Source organism: Prosopis cineraria, unplaced genomic scaffold (assembly GCF_029017545.1).
Source record: "Prosopis cineraria cultivar Desert tree isolate PC_DT_omini unplaced genomic scaffold, ASM2901754v1 PC11, whole genome shotgun sequence".
Taxonomy (NCBI): domain Eukaryota; kingdom Viridiplantae; phylum Streptophyta; class Magnoliopsida; order Fabales; family Fabaceae; genus Prosopis; species Prosopis cineraria.
This window is the reverse complement of record NW_026555342.1, coordinates 17027813-17053043: the sequence shown is the minus strand read 5'-3', so window position 1 is coordinate 17053043 and position 25231 is coordinate 17027813. Positions and strand designations below refer to the sequence as shown.

General features: G+C 30.9%; 2 protein-coding genes across 2 annotated transcripts; both read right to left on the bottom strand.

Moving 5' to 3' along the window:
• Window positions 1–4964: 4964 nt before the first annotated feature.
• LOC129285870 (TMV resistance protein N-like) lies at window positions 4965–11384 on the bottom strand. The gene is made up of 5 exons (XM_054921815.1): window positions 10653–11384; window positions 8428–9526; window positions 8041–8313; window positions 6665–7474; window positions 4965–5767 (listed from the first exon to the last, which is right to left on the bottom strand). Exons 1-5 carry the CDS (start codon window positions 11159–11161, stop codon window positions 5309–5311), a joined length of 3150 nt encoding a protein of 1049 aa, XP_054777790.1. The 5' UTR covers window positions 11162–11384; the 3' UTR covers window positions 4965–5308.
• A 3911-nt stretch (window positions 11385–15295) lies between these two features.
• On the bottom strand, window positions 15296–23498 carry LOC129285871 (disease resistance protein RUN1-like). Its single transcript, XM_054921816.1, has 5 exons — window positions 22929–23498; window positions 21263–22364; window positions 20450–20719; window positions 15629–18000; window positions 15296–15542 (listed from the first exon to the last, which is right to left on the bottom strand). The coding sequence occupies exons 1-4, from the start codon at window positions 23105–23107 to the stop codon at window positions 17257–17259; spliced, it is 2295 nt and encodes a 764-aa protein (XP_054777791.1). The 5' UTR covers window positions 23108–23498; the 3' UTR covers window positions 15296–15542; window positions 15629–17256.
• Between the last annotated feature and the right edge of the window lie 1733 nt (window positions 23499–25231).

Genomic DNA, 25231 nt, shown 5'->3' with positions numbered 1-25231 from the left:
CGTTTTTGTTTGACTTAGCTCGTATATTTCTTGCAGCACTTGTTCTGAAAATAAATAAATAATTAAAACACTATACGAAAATATTTTGTTTCACTCAGTCAATATATATTAGATTCTTAAATTATAAATTTTTTATTGAATTCTAGATTTTTTTTAACTAAGAGTCAATGGTTGATGACATAATTTCTTCTGTTGGATATTCTTGTCTTTCTATTGCAGCAATATTTGATTGATATTTTATATTTTGTAATACCAAGTTGTTTTTAAATCGCTAATGACAAGTTGTTTCAGTTGCAAAGCCACCTACCTATGAGGAAGAGGGGTTCAAACCCTGTATTGATATGTGTATATATATTGATGCATGAATTGTAAATAACAATTGATTACTTAAACAAAATTGGGTGTAAATAAAGTCGGCTTGTTTATTAGTGGGAGAATATCTCCCAACATAATGTCACGCACCTACAAGACTCTAATTTAAGACTGTATTGCATTACTATTACTTGTCCTTCTTAATTGGTTCTGCCATAGGATTTGAACTTTTGAAGATCAAGTGTAGCTTTAGTGCATCACAGTCGAGGCCATTTGAATGCCTACGTCTACTAATAATAGTATTTTTCCTCTACATCTGTTGATTAATTAAGGGTGAATTATTAGACTATACTAATTGAACTGGGCCAGTTATAATTAATTTAATATTTTTAAATAATACATAAATTATAAAATATATTCCTTCATGACCATAAACTAATATCTAAATAAAGAAATATTCAACCAAAGGATAAAAAATATAAATCATTTATATTTTTTAATTAATTTGAAAAAAATACAAATATATTTAGTAGGTTTCATCCTCTCTCTATTTTGTTTTGTTTTATTTTGTTTTTTAACGAGTATGAATAACATAGAGATTTTCATAAATATCAAATAAGACTTAATAATATTAATTCAAAATTCTTTTCAAAAATATTTATCTAAACCAATGGCCTGGATTTTCTAGATGTAGAGGGAAAGTATTATCAGTAGATATAAATATTCAAGTTTGTAAAGAGGAACTGTGAAGTGAAGGTAGATGAAAATCGAAAATGAGAAAAGGGAGATGAAAAGGGGCCAGGCTAGGAGAGATGCAAAGTGTGAGAGACTAAATTAGGAGAAAACTGAAAACAAATATAAGAAAGGTGAAGTGTATCCGCAACAACTCATCTCCATATCAGGAAATATTTTATATTTTTGATCCCCTGCATTGCTCCTTGCTCCATAAATATTTTATATTTTTCATTTACCCTACTATACTATTGAAGAGATGTTTGAGGTATATTTCCAATTTTATTGTTTATTTTTTGTTGAAACGTTTAGTTTAATTTTTATATTTTTTAACAATTTTTTTTTGCATGCATATGTTTAAATTGTGATTTTAAATTTTTAATTTTTAAAACTAATTAATTATACTAAAACATGATTTGTAATAGGTTGTTCATAAAGTTTTAAAACTTTGAATTGAATCCTATTTTTATGGAAAATATATCATTTGAGGAGTAACGATATTCAACTAAATTTTATGAATTGAATTCTAAACAACACTAAATCAGGATAAATTTAAAAATCTTGCTATTATATTTAAAAATTTTATGCTATATAATTTATTTAATTTTATATCTAAACAACTATATATATATATATAACATTCTCAAATAATTTTAATTTATATATATAATTTTGCTAATATATTTCCTTATAAAATTAGTTTTATTGCCGTGATTAACTAGATGTGTGTCTATGATAATAATATTTATTATTTAAAAATTAATTATATTAAATTTTATTTTAAAAAATTTGACCCCCCGATCACGGGAGAGCTGGGAATACGGGCGGGCCCAGCCCTTAAGGGCCGAGCCCTAAAGCCCAGTTTTCTATTTTGAACCTCATTTCTCAAGCTCGGCCCTTATGTGAAGGGCTCAGGGCTGGGCCTGTAAGCCCTTTTTTAAAAAAATAAAAATAATAAAAATAAAATTAAATATTATAAAATAATTAAAATATTCTGAAATTAAAAAAAATAAAATTCTCATAATTTTTTAAAAATTAAACAACACACTTTTAAAAGTCTAGTAATAAAATTTAAATCTTGATTAAAAAATAATTCATTTTTTATAAATACACAAACATAATAATTATAGAAAAATAAAAAATATCAGGAATTTTATACTATACACTAATATTTATTGAATTATATTAAATTAATTTTAGAATAAATTAAAATTAATAATAATATAATGTGTGTAGGATCAGGTGAGCAAGTCATTGGCTTCAAACACATGTTCCACCAAAGAAAATAATAATAATATAACAGGGCTTGAAGGGCTACCCGAGCTCGAGCCCTTTTTTACAAGGCTTATCAGGGCCAACCTCTCAAGCTCGATTACTTAAAAAAAAATTATTTTCAAAGCTTGAACTCTTATTTAAACAGGGCCTTCAAGCCCGGCCCTCCAGGCTTGGCCCTTTTTCCCGGCACTAGTCACGGGTCCAAAATCCGCCATTCTGGAAACCATTTAGTGATTGAGATATTTTCTTGGCCACTACCATAGGCAGAATCAACACCTGCTTCTTGATGAATTTTAATCAATTAATTAACTGATAATAGAAACTTTAAAGTATTGTTTGTCATATATGGTTGTCGGAGTCTTGGTCTATTGAAAGCATCGAAGGTTATTTGATTCTGTAGGCTCAAGGCTGTACATCACAAGCTGTTATATAACACACACATGTACATACAGACATACATACATATGGGTATTTGATGGTATTTGATTCTGTAAGCATTGGGAAATTTTGAGAAATGTTAGAACATATGACAGCCTATGAGATTTTTCATGGTCAAGTATTTAAGTTACAAAAAATTCAGAAACAATCAAAATTTAATTTTACAAGTACAAAAGCATACCAATTAAGATAAACAATAATTATCTTGAGTAATACTCACCTTGGTCCTAATTATATTGCAAACTTTTAAAGTCTTATTTAATTCTATATTGTACTACCTCCATATCAAATTATAAGTTAATTTTGGAGAAGATTTGTTGTCTCAAAATATAAAATAATTTGATAAAAAATAAAGGTTATTAAATGCAATTTTTCAATATTATCCTTCCCTCCTTATTTCTCTCTCTCTAATCATTTAAGGTTATATTAAATGAAGGGTATTATGGAAAAATTATATTTTTTAAGAAAATAAAGTTGTAAAATGTATTTAATAAATTGATCAATATGCATAATTTTGTCTAAATTTATCTTACAAATTATGACGGAGGAAGTGATAGTTAATTTTTTTTTTCAACATTACCCAACTTAATTGCACTGAGTTGTAATTGCTAGACACACTTTATTATGGTCATTAATTAGTGAAAGACTAGATTAAAAAGTCAAACGTTTTTTTATAACTTCAAGAGTATCAACTACTACTATTCTTTAATAACTGTAAGATTTATTAACTTTGCCTTATAATTTAGATTTGAGGGAATATTAGAAGTGAACATAAAAATATAAAAAAATTATTGCAAATAACATTAATGAACTAGTGTAGTTCCACTTGGGTGTCTTTAGGAATCCGATACTTTCACTGTTAGAACAAGTGGATGACAATTAATTTTCATTTTTGCGAATGAATGGATCGTAAAATTTAGTGTAAATGATATCTCAAGTCTTAATGCTTTCTTTGGCATAATCGGACATAACCAGCGAGGGGGTTAACTGTTTAAGGCCCTACTGACAATTAATTTTGATTTTTATGAATATTAATAAGTTAATGCCACATTTCTATCAAAAATAAAAAATAAAAAACACTACGTACATGTCGCGTGTCTCTCAGATGATCGGATCCGATGCTTTCAATTATTGAACGAATCAAAAAGTGAAAATGCTCTATGCACGTGAGAGATGCTTCACTACTGCGCTCGTTAAAAATAAAAATAAAAATAAAAATAATAATTATTATTATAGAAAGAAATAATAAAAGGAAAAGAAAGAGGAAAAAATGCTGCAATGCTTTATTTGATACTGAAAGGACCGACACGATTAGAGGCTCAAACATAACACATGACGATTAATTAAATTTTTTTCATAGATAATTAAAAATAAATTTGAGCTACGATAAGAAAAATGAACCTCACCTTTGCAAGCAGATTTTATTATTATTATTTTTTTAACCAGGAAGATCGGATGCATGGCCAATATCGGAACGGTTTCTTTCAAAACATTGTTTTTAAAATCTAAAACATGCTTTGTTTAGTATTATATAAATTTTGAAAAATAAATCATACTATATTTTTTAAAGGGAGGGAATATATAATTTAAATCTTCCCAGGTTAATGCATTAGATATTTTTTAGGGAATATATAAACTCTGATTGTGGCGGCGCAAATATAAATCTAATAATATATTATTCCTTTTTTGCATTTCATTTTCCACTTAAAAGGTATCACATTCTTCCACATCCAATGCCTGTATGTCAGTTACGTCAATTCCAAATAAAGAATCAAATTCCAATGATTACAATGTTTTGTTGAATTTTAGAAGCGAATCAACATTCCATGCGAACATAAAAAACAAGCACATGCATGCAACCATCTTGTAATGCCATTTTCTTTTCCCTTTTATAAAGAGCTTCCGTTGGATGTGCAGTACTGTACTCCCACAATTTTAACCAATAATGTCGCGTTACAGTTCTAGTTCTACTTATGCAATTACACAGAGCATAGAATTTGAAAAGAGATATAATATTTAGAATTTAAAAATATTGCAGTTTTATTATAAGTATATATTAGGAAAAAAAAATAAGACTAAAGGACAAAATAATATTTACTTTAAAAACCTTAAATTTATAATTTTTTAAAAAATGTGAAAGGATTACATGAACTCAGCCAATTTATATTAAAATGGGCTACAGTTCCCTTTTTTTTTAAAAAAGATCAAGCATTGAACAAGCTAAGCTCTATTTAACTTTCAAATCATCCATTAACGATATGACAATTTGAGCATTAATTATAATTCCTGCTGAAAAATTACATCAAATCTATCTAATTCCCCAAAATAAATGGTTGAAATTTTAGACATTAGAGGGAACAGTAGAGGGCAGCGGACATGCATTCTAAATCCATTCTTCCTTCTTCCAGCAGGCGAATGAACTTTAATTTCTCGGGAGCTTCTTGGGTGGTTCATTATGAAGCGAATCTATCTCTCTTCGTTTCAGTGAAGTTGTTGAAGCATTCATGGAAAGCAGATCAGAAGACTTGAACTGAACATTCTCCATGTTTGTTTACTCCTTATCGACGACATAAACACCACAGTTAACTATGGAGATACCAGGTGGGTCACATGTAAAATGTATCTCCACGTCATTCCAATCGAGTCCCAGAAACTTGTTAAGCCCCTCTAACTCTTCATCATTAAAATTCCATTCTAGATCCGAGAGAAACACATGACCTTGTTTACCAAAAAAAGACTCCAAATCACGAACTTCTTCCCGTTCAACAAAACTACCATAATCATCATCACTTAGGTTGCATGGTATGTTGCGACCATTGATGCTCAAGAAAACTTTGAACAAGTATGTCGTACTTGTGTTGGATTTCTCCGACTCAAGCGCCACGAAAATATGAGGGAAAATTTTTCCTCGAACACGAAAACACAATGTTGCTCCTTCACAGCAATAGTCAAACCATTCTGGAAATGTTGTTGCTGGCATACCTATACCCACGAAAGAGCTGTTTCTTGCCTGATTCATCAAAACAGTAACGACCAAAGGCGTTTTCAGCTTTGAAGACAATAACGTTATGCAATAATTTAAGAGACAAGATCCTAATTCTCATACTCAAAATAGAGAGACAGGACTTGTATACTGAAGGTACTTGTTTCCAATTAAATCAACTGAATCTTTTGTAAATTATTTATTATATAACAAATTATTGTTATTAATGTTATTAACATATTAAAATCCACTTGTATAGATTTTTGTATTTATTTGATTTGATAAAAGTAGACTAAGTATATAAGCTTAAGTATATAAGTCTTACCAAAATAAAAAAGTGTTAATAGAGTTTGGTAGGTGATTTCACATATACACCAACGGCGCTGATTGTGTTATCTTGCACCCGAAAACAGTGACAATGAGACTTCCTCCAGTTTTAAATGTATAGGAGCGATTTAAGTAATTTGTTTTGGTTTTGAATGTAAGATATAAGACCTCAATCTTCTTTCTCTCTCCTATTTAGTATCCCCCCAAAAAAAAAACTATAATTGTACACGTTAATTAATTAGTACAATCAATAGACTCCAGACAATACAAATAGCTAATTTAACATAACTTATTAAAAGGAAGAGTATTTTTTTAATACATCTTTTTTTACAAATAATTAATTTAACTAATTATGTAATTTATGTGAATTAGTTATTAAACTTTTACATTTAAAGCCAAGGGAATACATTTTCAGGAATGGAAAAGAAAATTAAAAAAAATCTCCCTTTTCAAAAATAGAGGTGCTTCCCAACATGAATGCATTTATGATATTTTATTATTTTCTGAGATGCTAGAGAAATGAATACGGAAAATGAAAATTACCAATAAGAATTAGAAAATGAATAAGAAAATAGCAAAAGCATGAGAATAATTAACCTGAGACCATAAACGGTCTAACGACTCTGTAGTTAATGACGTGCAATCCTCTGCAGCTATATGCTGCAACGTTGATGGCAGCTCTGGTATGTCTCTTAGCCTCTTGCAATCACTCAGATTTAGTCTCTCCAAATAAGCACACTCTTTAATGCACTCAGGAAGGGACACAAAATCATTCCCTGGAAGATATAAATCTTTCACATTCTGAAAACATGTCAGAATCACGTGAAGATCTTCATCTAACAGACCACAATTCGCGAGATCCAAGTTCTCTAAGTTTGAGCAGCTAAAACCAACTGGTTGGCTCTGTTGCATTACTGTGATCAGAGATATTATACAAGCATGTTGAGTGCCTGACAACTCAAGCTCCTTAAGATATTCCAACTTCAATAAGCTAATTGGAAGCTCTCTAAGATATGTGCAAGAGCTTAAAACTAAACGATCAAGTTCCGGAAGATTTCCAATGGAAGGTGGGAGCTCTGTAATAGCAGTGTCTTCTGGCAAAATTTGCATTAGATATTCCATCTTTCCTACAATGCTTGGGAAGTAATCAAGACTCTTGCAATGACTGAGATCAAGCTCTTGAAGAGATGTCATGTTGATTTCACGCGGAAAGCGTGTCAATTTGGTGCATTCACTAACATCTAATCTTTCAAGCTTAGAGAGACATCCCACCGAGTCATGAACTTTGATCAGATTGTGACATTCACGAAAGCTCAGTGTCTTTAAACTTTGAAATTGTGACAAATCAGGTACTTCAGTTATCAATTCACATAGTGAGAAATCCATGTCTGTTACATATTCAAACTTCTGCAAAACGAAAACGAAGGCTATTTAGTTAAACTTATAGTATCTGTAAGAGAGATTAACTTTTGGGTAGGATATTCCAACCTCCTTTCAATATATATCTAATCGGATACTGAATTTCTGAGAAACCCCCTTGGTACTAAAAAAAAAAAAGAAACACATGCATGCACGTTCAAGCTCTGAACAAAATATGTGTATAAAAAAACCTTTTTTGTTAGCCAGTGGCGCTTGATTCAATTAGTTGAGAAAATTGAATTGACTTATTTTAAAATCTTGACTTTAAATTCTAAGATATGCAATCATGTTAAATAAAAATACCAAAGACGTCTCTGATCAAGGTATCTATGAGGTTACTGTTGGTAATAATAATTTTACACAATAAGGGTTCAGATTATTCTAAGTGGGTAGTGGTAATACCTCCATATTTTTTAGGATACTAGGGAAATAGAAATAAAAAAAAAACTCCTTTGTTTTCAATAATGGATATATGTACGCATATTATACATATGCCTTTTATGATACAGAAATTTTACCAAATTAAATAGTGAAGAGTTGGGGAAAAAATGTACCTTGAATGGTTCTTCCAATGTGAAAAGACTTCCATATAACTTGAAGCAAACAAGTCTTGAAGGAGAAAAATCTGGTGGTAAAGTTGCAGAAGGATATCCTTTCCAGTCAAGTAATCTCAAACTATTGGGAAAGCATTTAGGACTCGTTGAAAATTGGGCATTTCGAACAATGAGAATCTTGAGATTATTCATCTTCTCAAAGGCTAAACCATCCCATTCCACTTTTTCTTGTTGAGGCGGATTGAGTATTATTCCTTCAATATTACTGCTTCCCTATAATGCATGCTCAAGGAAGCAATGTCAGAATATTGCCCAATTAGCATAACAAATTTATTGTATATGACTATATAAACATATAAAAATAGAACATAAGATTTAGATTCTTACTAAATTTTCACATAATACTTGAACAACATCTTTGTAATGCCATAATCTACTGCGTTCACCAGGACTTGATGCCTCTTGCCTGACAACTTCTTTGCCCATTTGTTGTATTAGGTCGTGCATGTACAAGAAACCATTATTATCATCAATATTTATCAAAGATTTATCGACAAGAACTTCAATATAAAACCTTGCCCCATGTTGACAGGCTTCCAGTATGTCTTCAACAAATTCCAATATCTCATATTTAAAGAAACAAGCAATATCTAGAAAAATACGTTTGGCAGCGTCTTGTAAGCAATCATAGCTTATCTTTAGTACCTCATGGATTGTTCTTTCTTGGATTCTCTCATACCGTTCCAATGTAGATCTCCATTCCTCTAAGTTTTTATGTGTCAAATTGGAGCCTACTAATTTTAATGCCAGAGGAAGACCACGTACATATCTTATGACACGAGCAGACATATTTTCATAGCCCTTTGGAGGTTGGCTCATTCGAAATGCATGCGAACAAAAGAGCTCAAGAGAGTCGTCCTCATTTAGCTTCTTCATTTCGTATGTGTTTTTAACATTACATGCAATCAGCAATTGCTTATTTCTTGTCGTTACAATTATCTTGCTTCCACGACCAAACCAATCACACCCTCCGGCAAGTTGTTCTAATTGTTCAACCTCATCAACATCGTCAAGAACCAACAAAACATTCTTGTGAGAGAGCCTGTGTTTTATGTTTGATATTCCTTCATCAGCACTACTAAACTTCATCCTCTTTTCCTCAAGAACCTCAGATAAAAGTGTCTGTTGAAGATGAATAATACCTTGATATTTATTCGATTCTTCCCGAACATCAAACAAAAAACATGCACCATCAAATTTGTGGAAGATTGAATTATATAAAGCTTTTGAAAGGGTTGTCTTGCCAATTCCACCAGTTCCATAAATCCCCAACATACAAACAAGATCATCAGATTTATTTATGATTGACATCAACTCCTCTACGCGAGGCTCAAGTCCAACCAAGTGATCAGTATTATGGAAGCGTTTAGGAGGTAGCATAGAATATGCTTCTTCAACAATCCTTTCAATAAACCCAACTTTGTTTCTGCAAAAGGACAAATTCTCTCCATGATTTATGTAAAATTCCTTCTTTAATTTTGTATTTGTTCCCATCTTTTATTACATACTCTCTTCGGTCCCTATTATAAGACATCTTCAACTAACTTACTAGAATCAAGGTGAGGTAGTTAAGTTATTAACTTTGTCTGAAAATATGATAAACTTTCAATTTTACCCCTACTTAAATGAAAATTTTTTAAATTTGCATTATATTATCTCTCATAGTTAATTAATGAGTTTATATAGAGGTAATACTGAAAAAATGTAATTAATACCTCACAGTGTGTCTTATACTAAGGAGCAAAAAATACTTTTAGAAGATGCCATATAATAGGGATAAGAGGAATTATACATTTTTCAATAAAATCATGTTTTATTTGTAACCTCAATGTCAATAATCTCAATTTTTCAATTCCATCTCTATGGAAAAGTTTTTCAGATCCTGTTTTAAAATTATAAATTACTCCCTCCGTTCCTATGTATAAAATGTTTTTAACCAAAATTTGTATACCAATAAAAGTTTGTTATTTAGTTGAAATTATATAAAATCACAATAATTTTTTTAATTTTTCCTCTAATAATGTCACAATTAATATAATACAATACACAATTAATGTCTCCTCCATTTTTTAAGACAATGAAAAAATTGTCTAATTATTTAAAAATATCATGACACACTCTTATATTTAGAGACAAAATAAACTTTTGAAAAACAAATTATATGTGGGGCCAGAGGGAGTATATATTTGCAGCTCAAATGATACTAAGTAAATTTATATGGAACAATCCAAGGAGACTGGCTAAAACTGTAGAGTCGATCGGGAGATTATATGGAACAAAATTAAACCTTTAAATTTAAAAATAATAAAAATTCATTATGAATATCAAATATAGAATTTATTCGCCCTTATAAATAGTATTGCATTCCAAATTAAAGTATAATTATTTGGAGTACTGGTAAGAACAGGCTTGAGAAATTCAAAAAAAAAAATAAATTAAATACCCATCACAAAAAAGTACCGTTAAGACCCCATGTTTGCAGATGCAGAGATTATAATTGCAAGAGCAACCAAAAAATAGTGAAAAGAAAACAAACAAACAAACCAACCTACCCCTCTCCAAAAAGCCATGCAGATGACAAACTAGCAGCTTCATACAACGCAGACCTCCACTTGCACACTTTCTCCGCTTCATTCTTGAACCTACCAACTTCATGAGCAGCCATGGCTTCTCCAAAGCTATTTCTCTGAAACCGAACATCCATGGGATCCACCTTGTAGAAGATGGGCATTACCAGCTGGTTCTTCTCCTTCTTACACCGAATGATATGGGCAAGTTCATCAAGGCACCATGTGGAAGTAGCGTAGTTGGTAGAGAACACAATAATGGAAATCCTGGATCTCTCTATGGCTTTAAGAAGCGTAGGTGAGATCTCTTCCCCTTTGCCGAGCTTCTTGTCGTCAATGAAGGCGTTGATTCCCTTCCGGCGCAAAGCATTGTAGAGAATCTCAGTGAAGGAGTGGCGAGTATCTTCGCCTCTGAAACTCAAGAAAACATCGTATCTGTACTTCGTTTTGCTGGTGAAGCCAAGGGATGATATTGCTGGCACTTGAATCGCCATGGATCTGAGATTTGAAACGAGAGAAATTTACACAATGTTTGAAGCGTGGAAGACGGTGGGAAATTTATTGGATGTAGCGATGAGATCCGATAGTATCATAAGTCAATGGTGAAGATGCCGAGTTTTTGTTTGACTTGTATCTTGCAATAATGTTTGTGAAAATAATAAAATTAACGCTACTGGCTTCTTAGGAAGAGTGGCTCAATTGAAGGAATTAAGTGTCCTGCATTTTGGACTAAGTTTAGATTGAAAAAAAAAGTTGTTATAATTTGAACTGGACGGAGTATATATTTGTGTATTATTAGTTAAAATTATTTTTAAATTCATCATAAACATTTTAAAAACTTATTTTATTATCTAAGAATCATAAAATAATAAACTAAATAATACTCTCACCAGTGATTGGTGAAAATTGATCCAAGCGGTGCAGAAATTATTTTTCCCTGGTTTGGCAAATGGTGTAGAAGGTTATACTTAGTTTTTATTGTTTGACTTGCATATTATTTCGGGAAGCAATTGTTTTGAATATAAAAAATTAATTAAAAAATCAAGTGAAAAAAAATATTAAGTCAAAGTCAGTACATGTTAGATTATTGAGAGATAACTTTTCAGTGAATTCTAGATTGTTTTTTTTTTCCTTTACGATCTATAGTCAATGGTTGATGACATAATTTAATCCGTTGTTTTTTGGCCTTTGTGACAATATTATTGGTATCATATGCTACTCGCTAGCTTGAGTCTAAATTGAGTCCGCTTAAGAGTGAAAGAAGCTCTCAATATAATTTATCTCAATCATCCATTTGGTTCCAAAAAATTCAATGGTTATTAGTTTGGTCCCTTAAAGTTTACCCCAATTATCAATTTGGTTCTTGTTGTTTATGGAGGAGAAAATTGCCGACATAAATTACAAAATATTAATGTCAGTTATATGCAGATTAATGAAAATAAATGTAATTATTTAGATAGAAAAAGAACAAACACAATTATAAAAAAAATGGAACAAAATGTAGTGTAAGAGATTGCACTGATAAAAATTAAATTGATTTGAGAGTTAATTTGTTTTTATTTAACTACATATACATATTAAGCCATCAATATACTTTATACCTTAAATTAATTTGAGAGTTAATTTGTGTCTTAAAACTTAAAAAACTAATATGAAAATTTAAGAAAATATAAGGGATCAAATCAATAAAAATTAAAATTGAGGGAACTAATAAATGAATTAAATTTGAATGGGTGAAAGTTTCATTATCCCATAATTTTTCTCTTACCAGCATAATTCAAATTTAATAGTGTCACGTTAGCTAAGAAGAACTTGCAGAAGCGTGCAGGTTTCAAAAGCAAATTGATAGGGACTGAACAATATTAATCCAATACTTTAAAAGATGCCTCATTTGTTTCTTTGAACGGATGAAAATGAAAATGTTTTGTACATAAGAGATGCTTCACATTATTTTGTAATATTAGATAATTATAAAATTTGAAAAATTAATCATATCATGTTATTTATAGTTTGTGAAATTCTGGATTATTGTAAATTTCATTATAAATGATTATCCTTGTTGATATGTTTTCACTATACTGATAATAATGGCTATGTTGAAGAGATATTGTTAAAAAAAAAGGTTAAAGACTAATTTTCTCCTTAAACTTTTTTTAGATGTGCTAAGCACCATAGAGTAAAAGGTGAGACAATATATCTCCTCTAAACAATTTTTTTAGGAGCAAAATCACCCTTCTGTTAAAGACCCATTATCTTCATCATTATCTATTGACAATGAGAAATGGGCTAAACAGGCTAGAAGCGGCAGTGGCAAGAACTAAGAGCCTAAATCAAAATGCCTCACTGTCTCCATGCGTCAGCTTCACAACTATTGCATGCATGTCAACTAATAACTAACAAAATGACGGTTCTATGAAGGAAGGACAACTTTGCTCCTAAAAATTTGTTTAAAAAGGATATTGCCCCACATTTCAATATAGGATTTCCAAAGATCTTAAAAAAATTAGGGGGGTATTGTTAAAAGGAAAAAATAGAGATATTGTTATTGGAACATAAGATTTAAAACTTCCCGAATCTATCAATATATTATTCCCTCAAGCAATTTTCCTTCCACCCAAAAAGTATCATGTTCTTCCGAATCCAATACCTCTCTATATGATAGATGTGGCAATTTCAAATCGAATAATGACAATATGTTGTCCTGAACTTTAGAAGTGATACAATATTCAATGTAAAAATGAAAGAGAGAACATGCAGCCAGCTGGTTATGCCATTTAATTTATTTTTAAGCTGGATCTGATAAATGTGATGTACAAGAATGACAGTTAGATATCAAAATATTAAATTAATAATAGTTAGGTTTTTGAAAAAATCTTTTTACAGGTGAGTTGCAAATATCTATTCAAATAGTTATATATATATATATATATAGGAATCTTAAATACAATCTGAGAATTATATTTGAAATATAAGTGTGTATTATCTGCAGCTAAAATTTCTAAATTTGCAATTACTTGAATCGATATTCTTAACTTATTTTTCAAAAAATTTTATCAATGGACATAAATGTCATTAATTCAAAATTTTAGGACTTTACTGTCATTCTCTATAATTATATAATACTCCTTCCATTTCATAATATAAGTCTCTTTTTTTAAAAAAAATTGTTTCAATTTATAGATTTTCTTAAAAATCCAAAGCGTAATTTGTTAATATTTTCTTCCTGTTATACCCTTATTTATGAATAATGTGAAAATGTTTTAATGCATTAAATTAGGAGACAATTTTATAATGTGGTCAATATTTTGATGCATTAATTGCATTTTTTAATCGATGTATCAAAATCTTAAAAATACTTGTATTTTGAAATAAAGGGAGTAATATATTTCCTTCAATCCCATATATAAGTCATATTCTTGAAGAAATTGATAGTCTTTTCTTATAAATCTCTTTTCATATAAAGATATATCATTATTTATTTTCTTCCAATTTTCCCCTTTCATTATTTTCTGTGAGTAGAGTAAAAAAATTACACATGAGAGAGGAAGTGTGTTTAAAGAAAAATGCATTTAATAGGAGTAAACTAGGAATTTTTTTAAGAGAACATCAATAATTTAATTACATCTCTTTGGGTTCAATAAAAAAGTTTTAATAAATCCATTTGCTGTTGTATATAACATGTCCCCTCATGTTTATTTTACAACTAACCTCACATGTTAACAAGTAAAATTCACTAAAACGACAAGTAGAGATGGAATTTTTAACAAGTTCATTTCTTTTTTGATTTCATCTTTTGGTATCCTGAAAAAAAAACTAGGGCCCTGTTTGGTATGAAGGAATGGAGGATTTGAGATTGGTATTAGAAAATGTTCAAATTGATGTGTTTGGTACGAGGGATTGAGGCTAACTTGAGATTGCTTAAAATCACTTACACAGGATTACTTAAATCCACCTACCCATGGTATTGAGAAACTAGTCCTGGGATTGGAAAATTTTTAGACAAAAATATCCTTGGTTACAATAATTTTCAAACAAAAGTGCCCCTCTGAATTTTGCCCCATATCATTCGATCTCCATGGCTGCAATACCAAAGTAGAGTATTCTCTACATCACTTCTATGTGTTTTATCACCTCTCGTCCACACTAATCTAAGCCCCTGCTATGTGAGATCATTATTACCAACAGCACCTCACAAGTGTCTCGGGAATATTTTTAACATATTTATTTAATATGACTGCATATCCTGAGAATTGAACTCAAGACCTTAAGATAAATTGATTTACTCTTTCAATCGGTTGAACCAAACACCTCTAAGTTTTTTACAAGTCCATTCCTGCCATGCTTGTTGGGATAAGTGACAGACTTAATCAGGGACATGTAAGCAGATAATTAGTTGAAATCAAATCAATTAGATTGCACATTAATTTGTGGATATAGAGATAGAAGGAAAATGTTAAAAGCATTCTAAGGAACGGAAAACCAAACTAAAAAAATATCTTCTTTTGAAAATTAAAATAGAGCGGCTCTGCAACATTAAATAATTAACTGATCTGGCTGAATAGAAGAAGGATAGCAAGAAAATAAAAATTTGTATACCTTGGTAGTTATATAATAATTGTCATTAGACAAATTAGAAACAAGATATAACATAACATTTACATCGTAAATATATATACTCAATTTATTCTGATAATACGTTAAAAAAAAAAGGAATTAATCGACACATAGGAATTAACAATTATGCATAAATCCTTTTTATTAACTAATGGTAATATTGATACCTAAGAGTACAAAGCTCTCCAAAGATGCTTAGCCATAGGAAAAAACATCTTTCTCTTGTACTGGGAATGAAAAATTTGGTGTCGTTTAGTTTTCCTACAAACATGGGAAAGGGGAAAAAATTAATGATAATCAAAAAACCATGAAACGACAATTAATACATAGGAAGCACAAAGTCTCACCTTGTCCTTTTCTTTGTGTAATTGGTCTTCTCTTTGAACCTTCGCAGGTGCTTCTTGTGTGGTTCGTTAGGATGAGAAGCTGTCGCTTTTCGTTTCAGTGAAGTTTTTGAAGCAACCATGGAAAGCAGAGGAGACTTGAACTGGATATTCTCCATGTTCGTTTGTTGCTTATCGACATAAATACCACAGTTCACTGTGGAGAGATCAGGTGGTTGACATGTAACTCGTATGTCCACGTCATTCCAACCCAAATCCAGAAACTTATTAAGCCCCTCCGACTCTTCTTCCCTAAAATTACTAAGCAGATCAAAGAAATATGCATGACCTTGATCGCCAGCTTTATAACAAACACGACCCCTTTTCCTTGCAACACGATCACTTTGTATCCATGGCATTTTATTACAACTATTGATGCTCACAAAAACTTCCACTAAGTGAATCCCCTTTGTGTTTGCTTTCCCCGTCTCATATGCGAAGACAATACGAGGGAAATTTCTACGAACACGAAAAGACAATTTTGCTCCTTTACAACAATAGTCTAACCAATCAGGAAATGTTGTTGCTGGCATAACAATTTCCACAAAGGAATCTTTTGCCTGATTTATCAAAACAGTAGCGACCAATGGCATTAATTGATTTGAAACTAACAATAAAAGAATACGTAAAGAGCAAGTGACATGTAAGCAGAAAGTTCAAGTTAGAAATCTTTTAGCTTGTACATTTATTTGTTGATAGAAATAGAAGAGAAAAGATTACATAGCTTAAGTTGTCAATAAAATAATTAAAGGAAAGTAAAACCTCAATTCACAATTGATGAGATCTATTAAAACTCGGGGGTAGAAAGGGGAAACCATTATAGACTTTTACATAATGCCTTATAATTTGGATAAATAAGAAAGTCTTCTAGGAGCACTACAATTTTTTTTTCCCTTTAGGCAACAATTTTCATTGTACTATTTTTAAAAAGTGTTACCTAATGTGAGTATAAACAGTAATTTTCATGTTACTATTGATCCCTGCTTCAAGTAATAATTAAAGATCTGGTAACATTTGTGTATGAGTACTACTATACTTCTCTACGATTTAATTTTCCTATTATTTATTATTGGGATTTATAGAACTTTTTTATCATTACATTTACATTTATAAGTTTCTAAATTCCCCAATTAAGGATGGAGCTTGATGGGAAAATTAATTTTTACTAATATTTTTTACTCTATGGATTTTTTATTTATAAATATAATTTGATTTTTCAACTATATCATTATTTCACACCAATAAATAAAATTTATGGGTGATCTTGATGAATTGAGTGGTGGATAGATATTTTTGATATAGAAAAATATACACAAATGAAGTTAAGGTGGGGATAGTTTTAAAGATTTGTGCCGACTTGAAACTTTTTCTTCATGGTTTAATTATAGTTGTTTAATTATATATAATGCCATATGCTTGTGAGACCGATCACTAATGAGTACCTTATGAGTCACATGATTAATTTGATTAATCTTAAAAATAGCAAAAGAAAAAGGAGAATATAAAAGCATCAGAAAAACCTGAGACCATAAACGGCCCATCGACTCCATAGTTAACGACGTGCAATTCTCTGCATTTATGTTCTGTAGCATTTATGGCAGCTCTGGTATGTCTCTTAGCCTCTCGCAGTTAGTCAGATATAGACACTCCAAATACGCACACTCTTTAATGCACTCGGGAAGTGACACAAAATCATTCTTTGAAAGATCCAACTCTTCCACATTCTGAAAACATTTCAGAGTTAGGTGAAGGTCTTCATCCGATAGACCGAAATTGCTGAGATGCAAGGTCTTTATATTTTCACAGCAAATAACTGATTGACTCTGTTGCATCAGTTTCTTGAAAGATTCTCTACCAAGAGGGTGAAGGCCTTCCAACAAAAGATACCTAAGTTTTGGCAGCGTCAATAGGCTATTTGGAAGCTCCCTGAGACTTGTGCAGTCACTTAAATGTAGGCCGAAAAGCTCTGGAAAATTTCCAATGGAAGGTGGGAGCTCTTTAATAGCAGTGTTTGTTACCGAAACCATAAAGACATGTTCCATCTTTCCTACTATATGTGGGAAGTTGTCAAGACTTTTGCAAAGGTTGAAGTTAAGATCTTGAAGAGATGCCATGTTGATTTCATGTGGAAAGCTTGTAAGTTTGGGGCAGACGCTAACATCTAATCTCTCAAGCTTGCGGAGAGATCCCACCGAATCATGAACTTTGGTCAGATTGCGACATTTACGGAAGATCAATGTTTTTAAATTTTGAAATTGCGACATATCAGGTACTTCAGTAATGAACTTACACTTAGAGAAATCCAAATATGTCACATATGTCACGTATTCAAACTTCTGCAAAACAAAAAACTAGATTATATTTAATTTCGAGTAGAACCCGAACATTCAGTTTATCTAAAACACATGCACAAAAACAACTATAATTCAAAGAAAAAAAATCTAACATAATTTCTATTTCTCTATTTTATATATTTAAAACCTTAAAATATTGATAAAAATACCTGCCGTTGGATAATAAAAAATATATGGTTGTTAAAATTAAAAAATTAATTACAGGTTACTGTATTGCTCCATATAACAATACATTTTTTTTTTTTGGGCTTATGCATAGATGTCCTCCTCAATGCGGACAGTTTTTCTAGCGGAATTTTGAACATTGGTTTTTTATATTGTGAAGGACTAGCTCATTACACTAGAATCTCCAAACCTTGATGATGATACACAATAGTTTTAATTCCATTAATAGCATGCCATCACAACATTTATAAAATGTCAAATTAAGTTTAAAATATGTTAAATCCTAATTAAAGGGTCCTTTTACTTTTTTTATTTTTTTTGATGGTTTTGAATCCTAAATTGTTCCATTTCTAAGTATTGATCTTTTCGCTCAATATGCATGTATAAAACCATCTATTGTTTCCTAAAAGTGTTCGGAAAATGTGTTTGTATAATCATTTAAATTTAAAGTGTGTCGTTTGGAAGTTGTTTTGACTACTTAGAAGATATGGCGTACCTTAGAATCTCATCTATTGAATATCTTTATCTTTTATATATGCTAGAATGTATTTTACTTTATGCATTTTTATGGAAAGATATTCCAATCACGATAGCTTAATATAAAAAGAAAATCACAATTAAAGTCCTTCTTAAACCATTAATTTCAATTGTAGATATTCAATAAAATTTTATTGAAGGACCCAAGGACTATCGAAATCGCACTGCTTCATTTGTCAATGTCAAGTAACTCGTGAAAAATAGGTAACCTAATTGGAAATGGGGTTGTCTCCTAGTGTCAGAGTCTTGGAGAACCCTAACTTTTCTTTTTTCTCACAATTGTCTAATACTTTTTTTTATATAAAAAAAGTTTGTATAAGTTGGATCCTGTGAGGACTTATTAGGACCAAAGCATGCTTCCATACTCAAAAGGTTTTTACATTGGTATTTACATATTGCTCACAAACAAAGTCCTCACATGACAGCAAGATTTGAATCTACAGCTTTATAGATTAAAGGCCAAATCCTTACTAACTAGATCAATCTTTATTTGGTCACCATTGTCTGTTGCTAAAAATTCTTAATTTTATTTGTGAATCACTAGTGCCTCGCTCGTGAAAATTCGGTAACCCACTTATGAATGAGGTTGCCTTAGTGTCCTAGTCATGGAGAATACCATCTTTTTTCTCTCAATTTTCTCTTGGTTGATTTGAAAATTGTCTTTATCCTTTTCCACAAATGTATTAAGTTGTTCGAATGTGTGACTCTTTAATCATCGTTTTAGCTGTAAGGTGTTACACCAAGTGTTTCTTTAATCCTAACTTTGGACTATTGAAAATGCATGGCTTGAACTCACTTGTCAGGCCAAAAAGAAATACCCAAAAAAAAAAAATAACTCACATGTAAAAAGTCATTCTTCTTAAGGGTGATTTTGTCAACCAAGTTTTTTTATAATTCTATTTTCAATAATTGGAGGTCTACAATTGAAAATATTCCCTTCAATCCCAATAGTGATTTTGTCAACTAAGTTTTTTTATAATTGTATTTTCAATAATTGGAGGTCTACAATTGGCAATACTCCCTTCGATCCTATTTATAGAGTAGAAAGAGAAGATTTTTTTTCTATTTACAAGTCATATCAATAATTTTTTATCATAAATTTTCTCTTTTATCCTCTATTAAATATTATTGAAAAAAATGTATTATTAAAGTATGTATATTAAATAAGTTCAAAGTTGATGACTTATTAAATTTTTGGACATAGTTAATGAGTTTTAAAGATTTTTGGGTTTTGACAAAATATGTTAGAAATGATTTATAAACAAAACTAGAAGACTAATGGCTTAACAAGGTCATTAATTATTATTATTATTTCCCCAAATCTTATTGAAATCACTTTTATTATTACTTTGTGGAAATGGATATGCATGCACGCATGCATACATACATATGCGTATGCCTTGCCTTATGGGGTAGAAAGACGTGCATAAATATGCATACCTTTAAAGAATGTGTGTGCGCGTTTGTGTGTAAGAGAAGTGATGGTAGGTTTTAGAAACATTTGAGGTAAATAAAAATAAATAAATTTTCAGTTTTATTAATATATTATATTTTTATATTGGAATTATTTTAGGCTGATTGTTTTTAAAATATAGGAGATCTGTGCGAATTCAAGAAAAAATAGAAGAAACTCAAGGTACGTAGATTATTCTTATTCATTAGATGAAAGGTGTGGCTAAATAAATTATACTAAAGAATAAATAATGAAAAAAAAAGGAAAAAACATTACCTTGAATGGCTCTTCCAATGTGAACCGACTTCGATTTAACTTCAAGCAAATTAGCTTCGAAGGAGAAAAATCTGGTGGTAAAGTCATAGAAGGATATCCTTTCCAGTCAAGCAATCTTAAACTATTTGGAAAATGTTTGGAATTTGTTGAAAATTGGGCATTTCGAATGATGAGAATCTTGAGATTATTCATCTTCTCAAATGCTATACCACTCCACTCCACTTTTTGATCAGGTGCATCTAGTATTATTCCTTCAATATTACTGCTTCCCTGTAATGCAAGTTTGAAGAAGTAGCATTGTTATATATTCCCAAATTAGCTCAACAAATTATATATATATATATATATATAGATATCATGATTATATATTAATATGTATGTATGTATGAATGAATGATTTTACTGAAATATTGAAATTCTTGGTCCTTCAAGTTTATGTTAATTATTGATTTGATCTCTAGAATTTAATCATTATCAATTAAGTTCCTACAATTTTATAATTATACATGATTGATCCGTGTGTTTTTTTTAATATGAAGAAGGAACATTAATTCAAACAAAGGATACAAAATAAACCAGTTCACAAATTGAGAGCTACTCTTTTCGTGATCATTGTGTTTTGAAAGGAAAATAACAGCAAAAAAGACTAATTGCGTATGATTGTAAAATTTAATTTAGAGACTTGATTCATAAAAATTATATTTCAAAAACCAAATCAATAATTAAAACACACTTGAAGGATATCAAAAATTTCACTATCCCTTTTTACATATAAGAATAAAAGAAAACGGACCACAAGAAATAGATTTTTACCGAATTTTCACATAGTACTTTAAGAACATCTTTGTGATCCCATAATCTACTGCGTTGACCAGGATTTGACGGTGCCTCTTGCCTAACAATCTCCTTGCCCATTTGTTGTATGAGATCATGCATGTACAAGCGACTGTTATTTTCATCAATAGTGATCAAAGATTTATCAACAAGAACTTCAATATAAAACCTTGCCCCATCATCACAGGCTTCTAGTATGTCTTCAATGAATTCTAATGCCTTCTTTTTAAAGAAACAAGCAATATCTAGAAAAACACGCTTAGCACCATCTGGTAGGCAATCATAGCTTATCTTAAGTACCTCATGGATTGTTCTTTCAGGGATTCTCTTGTACTGTTCCAATGTAGATCTCCATTCTTCAAAGTCCTTATGTGCCAAATTGGAGCCTACTAGTTTTAATGCTAGAGGAAGGCCACGTACATATCTAATAACATGATCGGACATATTTTCATAGCCACTTGGAGGTTGGCTCATACGAAAGGCATGCCAACAGAAGAGTTCAAGAGAGCAAAGTCGATTTAGCTCCTTCAATTCATATGTTTTCTCAACGTTACGTGAAATTAGCATTTCCTTATTTCTTGTTGTTATAATAATCTTGCTCCCACAACCAAACCAATCACACCCTCCTGCAAGTTGTTCTAACTGTTTAAACTCATCAACGTCATCGAGAACCAACAAAACCTTCTTGCTAGAGAGTCTGTGTTTTATGTTTGAGATTCCTTCATCAATACTGCTAAGCTTCATCTTCTTTTCCTCAAGAATCTCTGATAGAAGTGTTTGTTGAAGACGAACAATACCTTGATTTTTATTTGATTCTTCTCGAACGTCAAACAAAAAACATGCACCATCAAATTGGTAGAAGATTGATTTATACAAAGCTTTTGCAAGAGTTGTTTTCCCTATTCCGCCAGTTCCATAAATGCCCAACATATAAACTCGGTCATCAGACTTATCCATAAATGACATCAATTCCTCTATGCGATTTTCAATTCCAACCATATGACCAACGTTCTGGAAGCGTTTGGGAGGTATCACAGAATATGCATGTTCGACAACCCTTTCAATAAACCCAGATTCACATCTGCAAAAGGGAGGAAAAAAAAATCACTTTGAAGATATTTATGTAAAAGGTTTCTTTTGTACTTCTTTCCTCTTTGAATACATATTTTTTTCAAATCTTTAAGCTCTCCCAATTTTTTTAATCCTATCTCTATGTAAAAGTTAATTTTTCATCAGTTTCAATTGTAAAACTATGAAATATTTTCTGTTCAAATAATACGGTTTAAGGAAATCAAAAAGACACCCCGGCTGAAAAAGTTAAATTGAAAAGAATAAAACATATATAGTTATGCAAAATTAAACTTTTAAATGCAAAAACAATAAAAAAATCAATATTGATACAAAATCTTTACCAACTTTATACTGCCCACAAAATGTGAACTTCATAATTTCATTGCGTCTTTTTCCTAGAAGCTAATTGATTTTAGTCATGCATGAATATCCAAAATAGTATGGTAGATCCATCTGGATCCTCTGTATGTACTTCTTTCCATATGCAATCCCATTCATCATCAGCTACTGCTAATAGAGTATTAGTAAATTTCGTCAGCAGAAGGCAATTAGAAAATAGTGGAAACAAACCTACCCGTCTTGGAAAAGCCATGCAAATGACAAACTAGCGGCTTCATACAAAGCGGACCTCCATTTTTGCACTTTCTCCGGTTCATTCTTGAACCTACCACCTTCATGATCAGCCATGGCTTCTCCAAAGCTATTTCTCTGATGCTGAACATCCATGGGATCCACCTTGTAGAAGATGGGCATCACCACCTGGTTCTTTTCTTTCCTACACCAAACGATGTGGGCAAGTTCCTCGAGGCACCACGTTGAAGTAGCATAGTTGGTAGAGAACACAATAATGGAAATCCTGGATTTCTATATGGCTTTGAGAAGCGTAGGCGAGATCTCTTCCCCTTTCCCGAGCTTCTTGTCGTCGATGAAGGGGTTGATTCCCTTCCGGCGCAGAGCATCGTAGAGACGAACAGTGAAGGTGAGTCGAGTATCTTCACCCCTGAAACTCAGGAAAACATCATATCTATACTTGGCTTTGCTGCTGGTGAAGCCAAAGGATGATGGTGCTGCCACTTGAATCGCCATGGGTATGAGATTTGAAACAAGAGAGAAATTTACTCAATGATTGAAGCGTGGAAGACGGTAGGAAATTTATTGGATGTAGCGGTGAGATGGCCGAGTTTTTGTTTGACTTGTATGCTCGAAACAATGTTTGTGAAAATAAATAAGTATTTTATTAAAAAACTGATTTTACTATCTAAAAATCATAAAATAATACATTAAATAATATTCTCACCAGTAAAAATGGTGAAAATGGATCCAAACGGTGCAGAAGATTGTTTTTTTTTTTTTGGCTTGGCAAATGTTGCAGAAGGTTATGCCTAGTTTATCGTTTGAATTTCATCATTTTGGGAAGCAATTGTTTTGAAAATAAACAAATAATTAAAAATAACCAAATGAAAAAAAAAATATTAAGTCCAAGTCAGTACATGTTAGAATTTTTTTTTTCCCCTGATCAAAATACATGTTTGATTGTTGAGTCATAACTTTTCAGTTAATTCTAGATTTTTTTTTTTAACAGTTTGAAGTCAGTGCTTGAGGACTTAATTTCACATTGTAACGATATTGGCATTTTATACTATTAGCTAACTTGAGTTTAAATTGAGTCCTCTTAGGAGTGAAATAGCTTCCCTCAATGTATATAATTTTTTACCAACATAATTGGAAGTTAATCGTGTCATGTTAGCTAAGAACTTACTGAAACGTAGTTCAAAATTAAAGCAAATTGATAGCAACTGGACAACTTTAATCCAATACTGTAGAAGATGCCTTACTGGTTTCTTTGAACTGATCAAAATGAAAATGCTTTGTACATATGTAAGATATGCTTCACTGCTTTCTTTTTGTATAGAACATTATTTTGTCCTATTATATTATTATAAAATTTGAAAATAAATCATATCATGTTATTTAAAGTTGGTGAAATTCTGAATTATTGTAAATTTTGTTTTAAAAAGTTATATTTATCGATATATTTTCACTACGTTGATAATAATGCCCATGTTAAAGAGATGTTGTTAAAAAAACAGATCAGGTGTTGATATTAATTGGTATGTAAAATTTAAAACTCCCTTAAAATTAATATTGATGGTACAATCCCAAATTTATCAATATATCATTCCGTCCAGCAATTTGTTTTCCACCCAAAAAGTATCACATTCATCCGAATCCAATACCTCTATATGATAGATGTGGCAATTTCAAATCCAATAATGACAGTAAGTTTTCCTGAATTTTAGAAGCCAAACAACCTTCGATGTAAAAATGAAAGAGAGAACATGCGACCAGCTGGTTTGCCATCAAATTATTTTATTAGCCAGATCTGATAATAGTTAAGTATTATCATATAGACTAAAGTGCATCTTTAGTCTTTTAATTTTATATAAGATTTCATTTTAATCCTTTAATTTTATAAAATGTATTTTCAATCCTTTAATTCTTATATTGAATTTTTAAATATTAACTAAACAATCATACACCGTTAGTTATTTTGTTCCATTAATATAGAGCAGCTTCATTTACTTTTAAAAGGTTAATAAAGGAAAAGATGCCTTTTTATTGCTATAGAATAGTGAATTTTTCTTTTGGGATTAAAAGGTTATGAAAAATGTGCGGATGATAACAAAGTTGCTCCCCCCAAATCACAATATAAGTCATTTTCTATAAGCTTTACTTAATTTAAAATATAAAGCATTGGATAGGTGTTATATATTTTTTTCTACTTGCACCCTTACTTTATTAAGTAAGTAATGAAGGTGTTTTAAATAAGTCAAATATTATATTTATTACATTTAAAGCCATGATTGAAAATATATG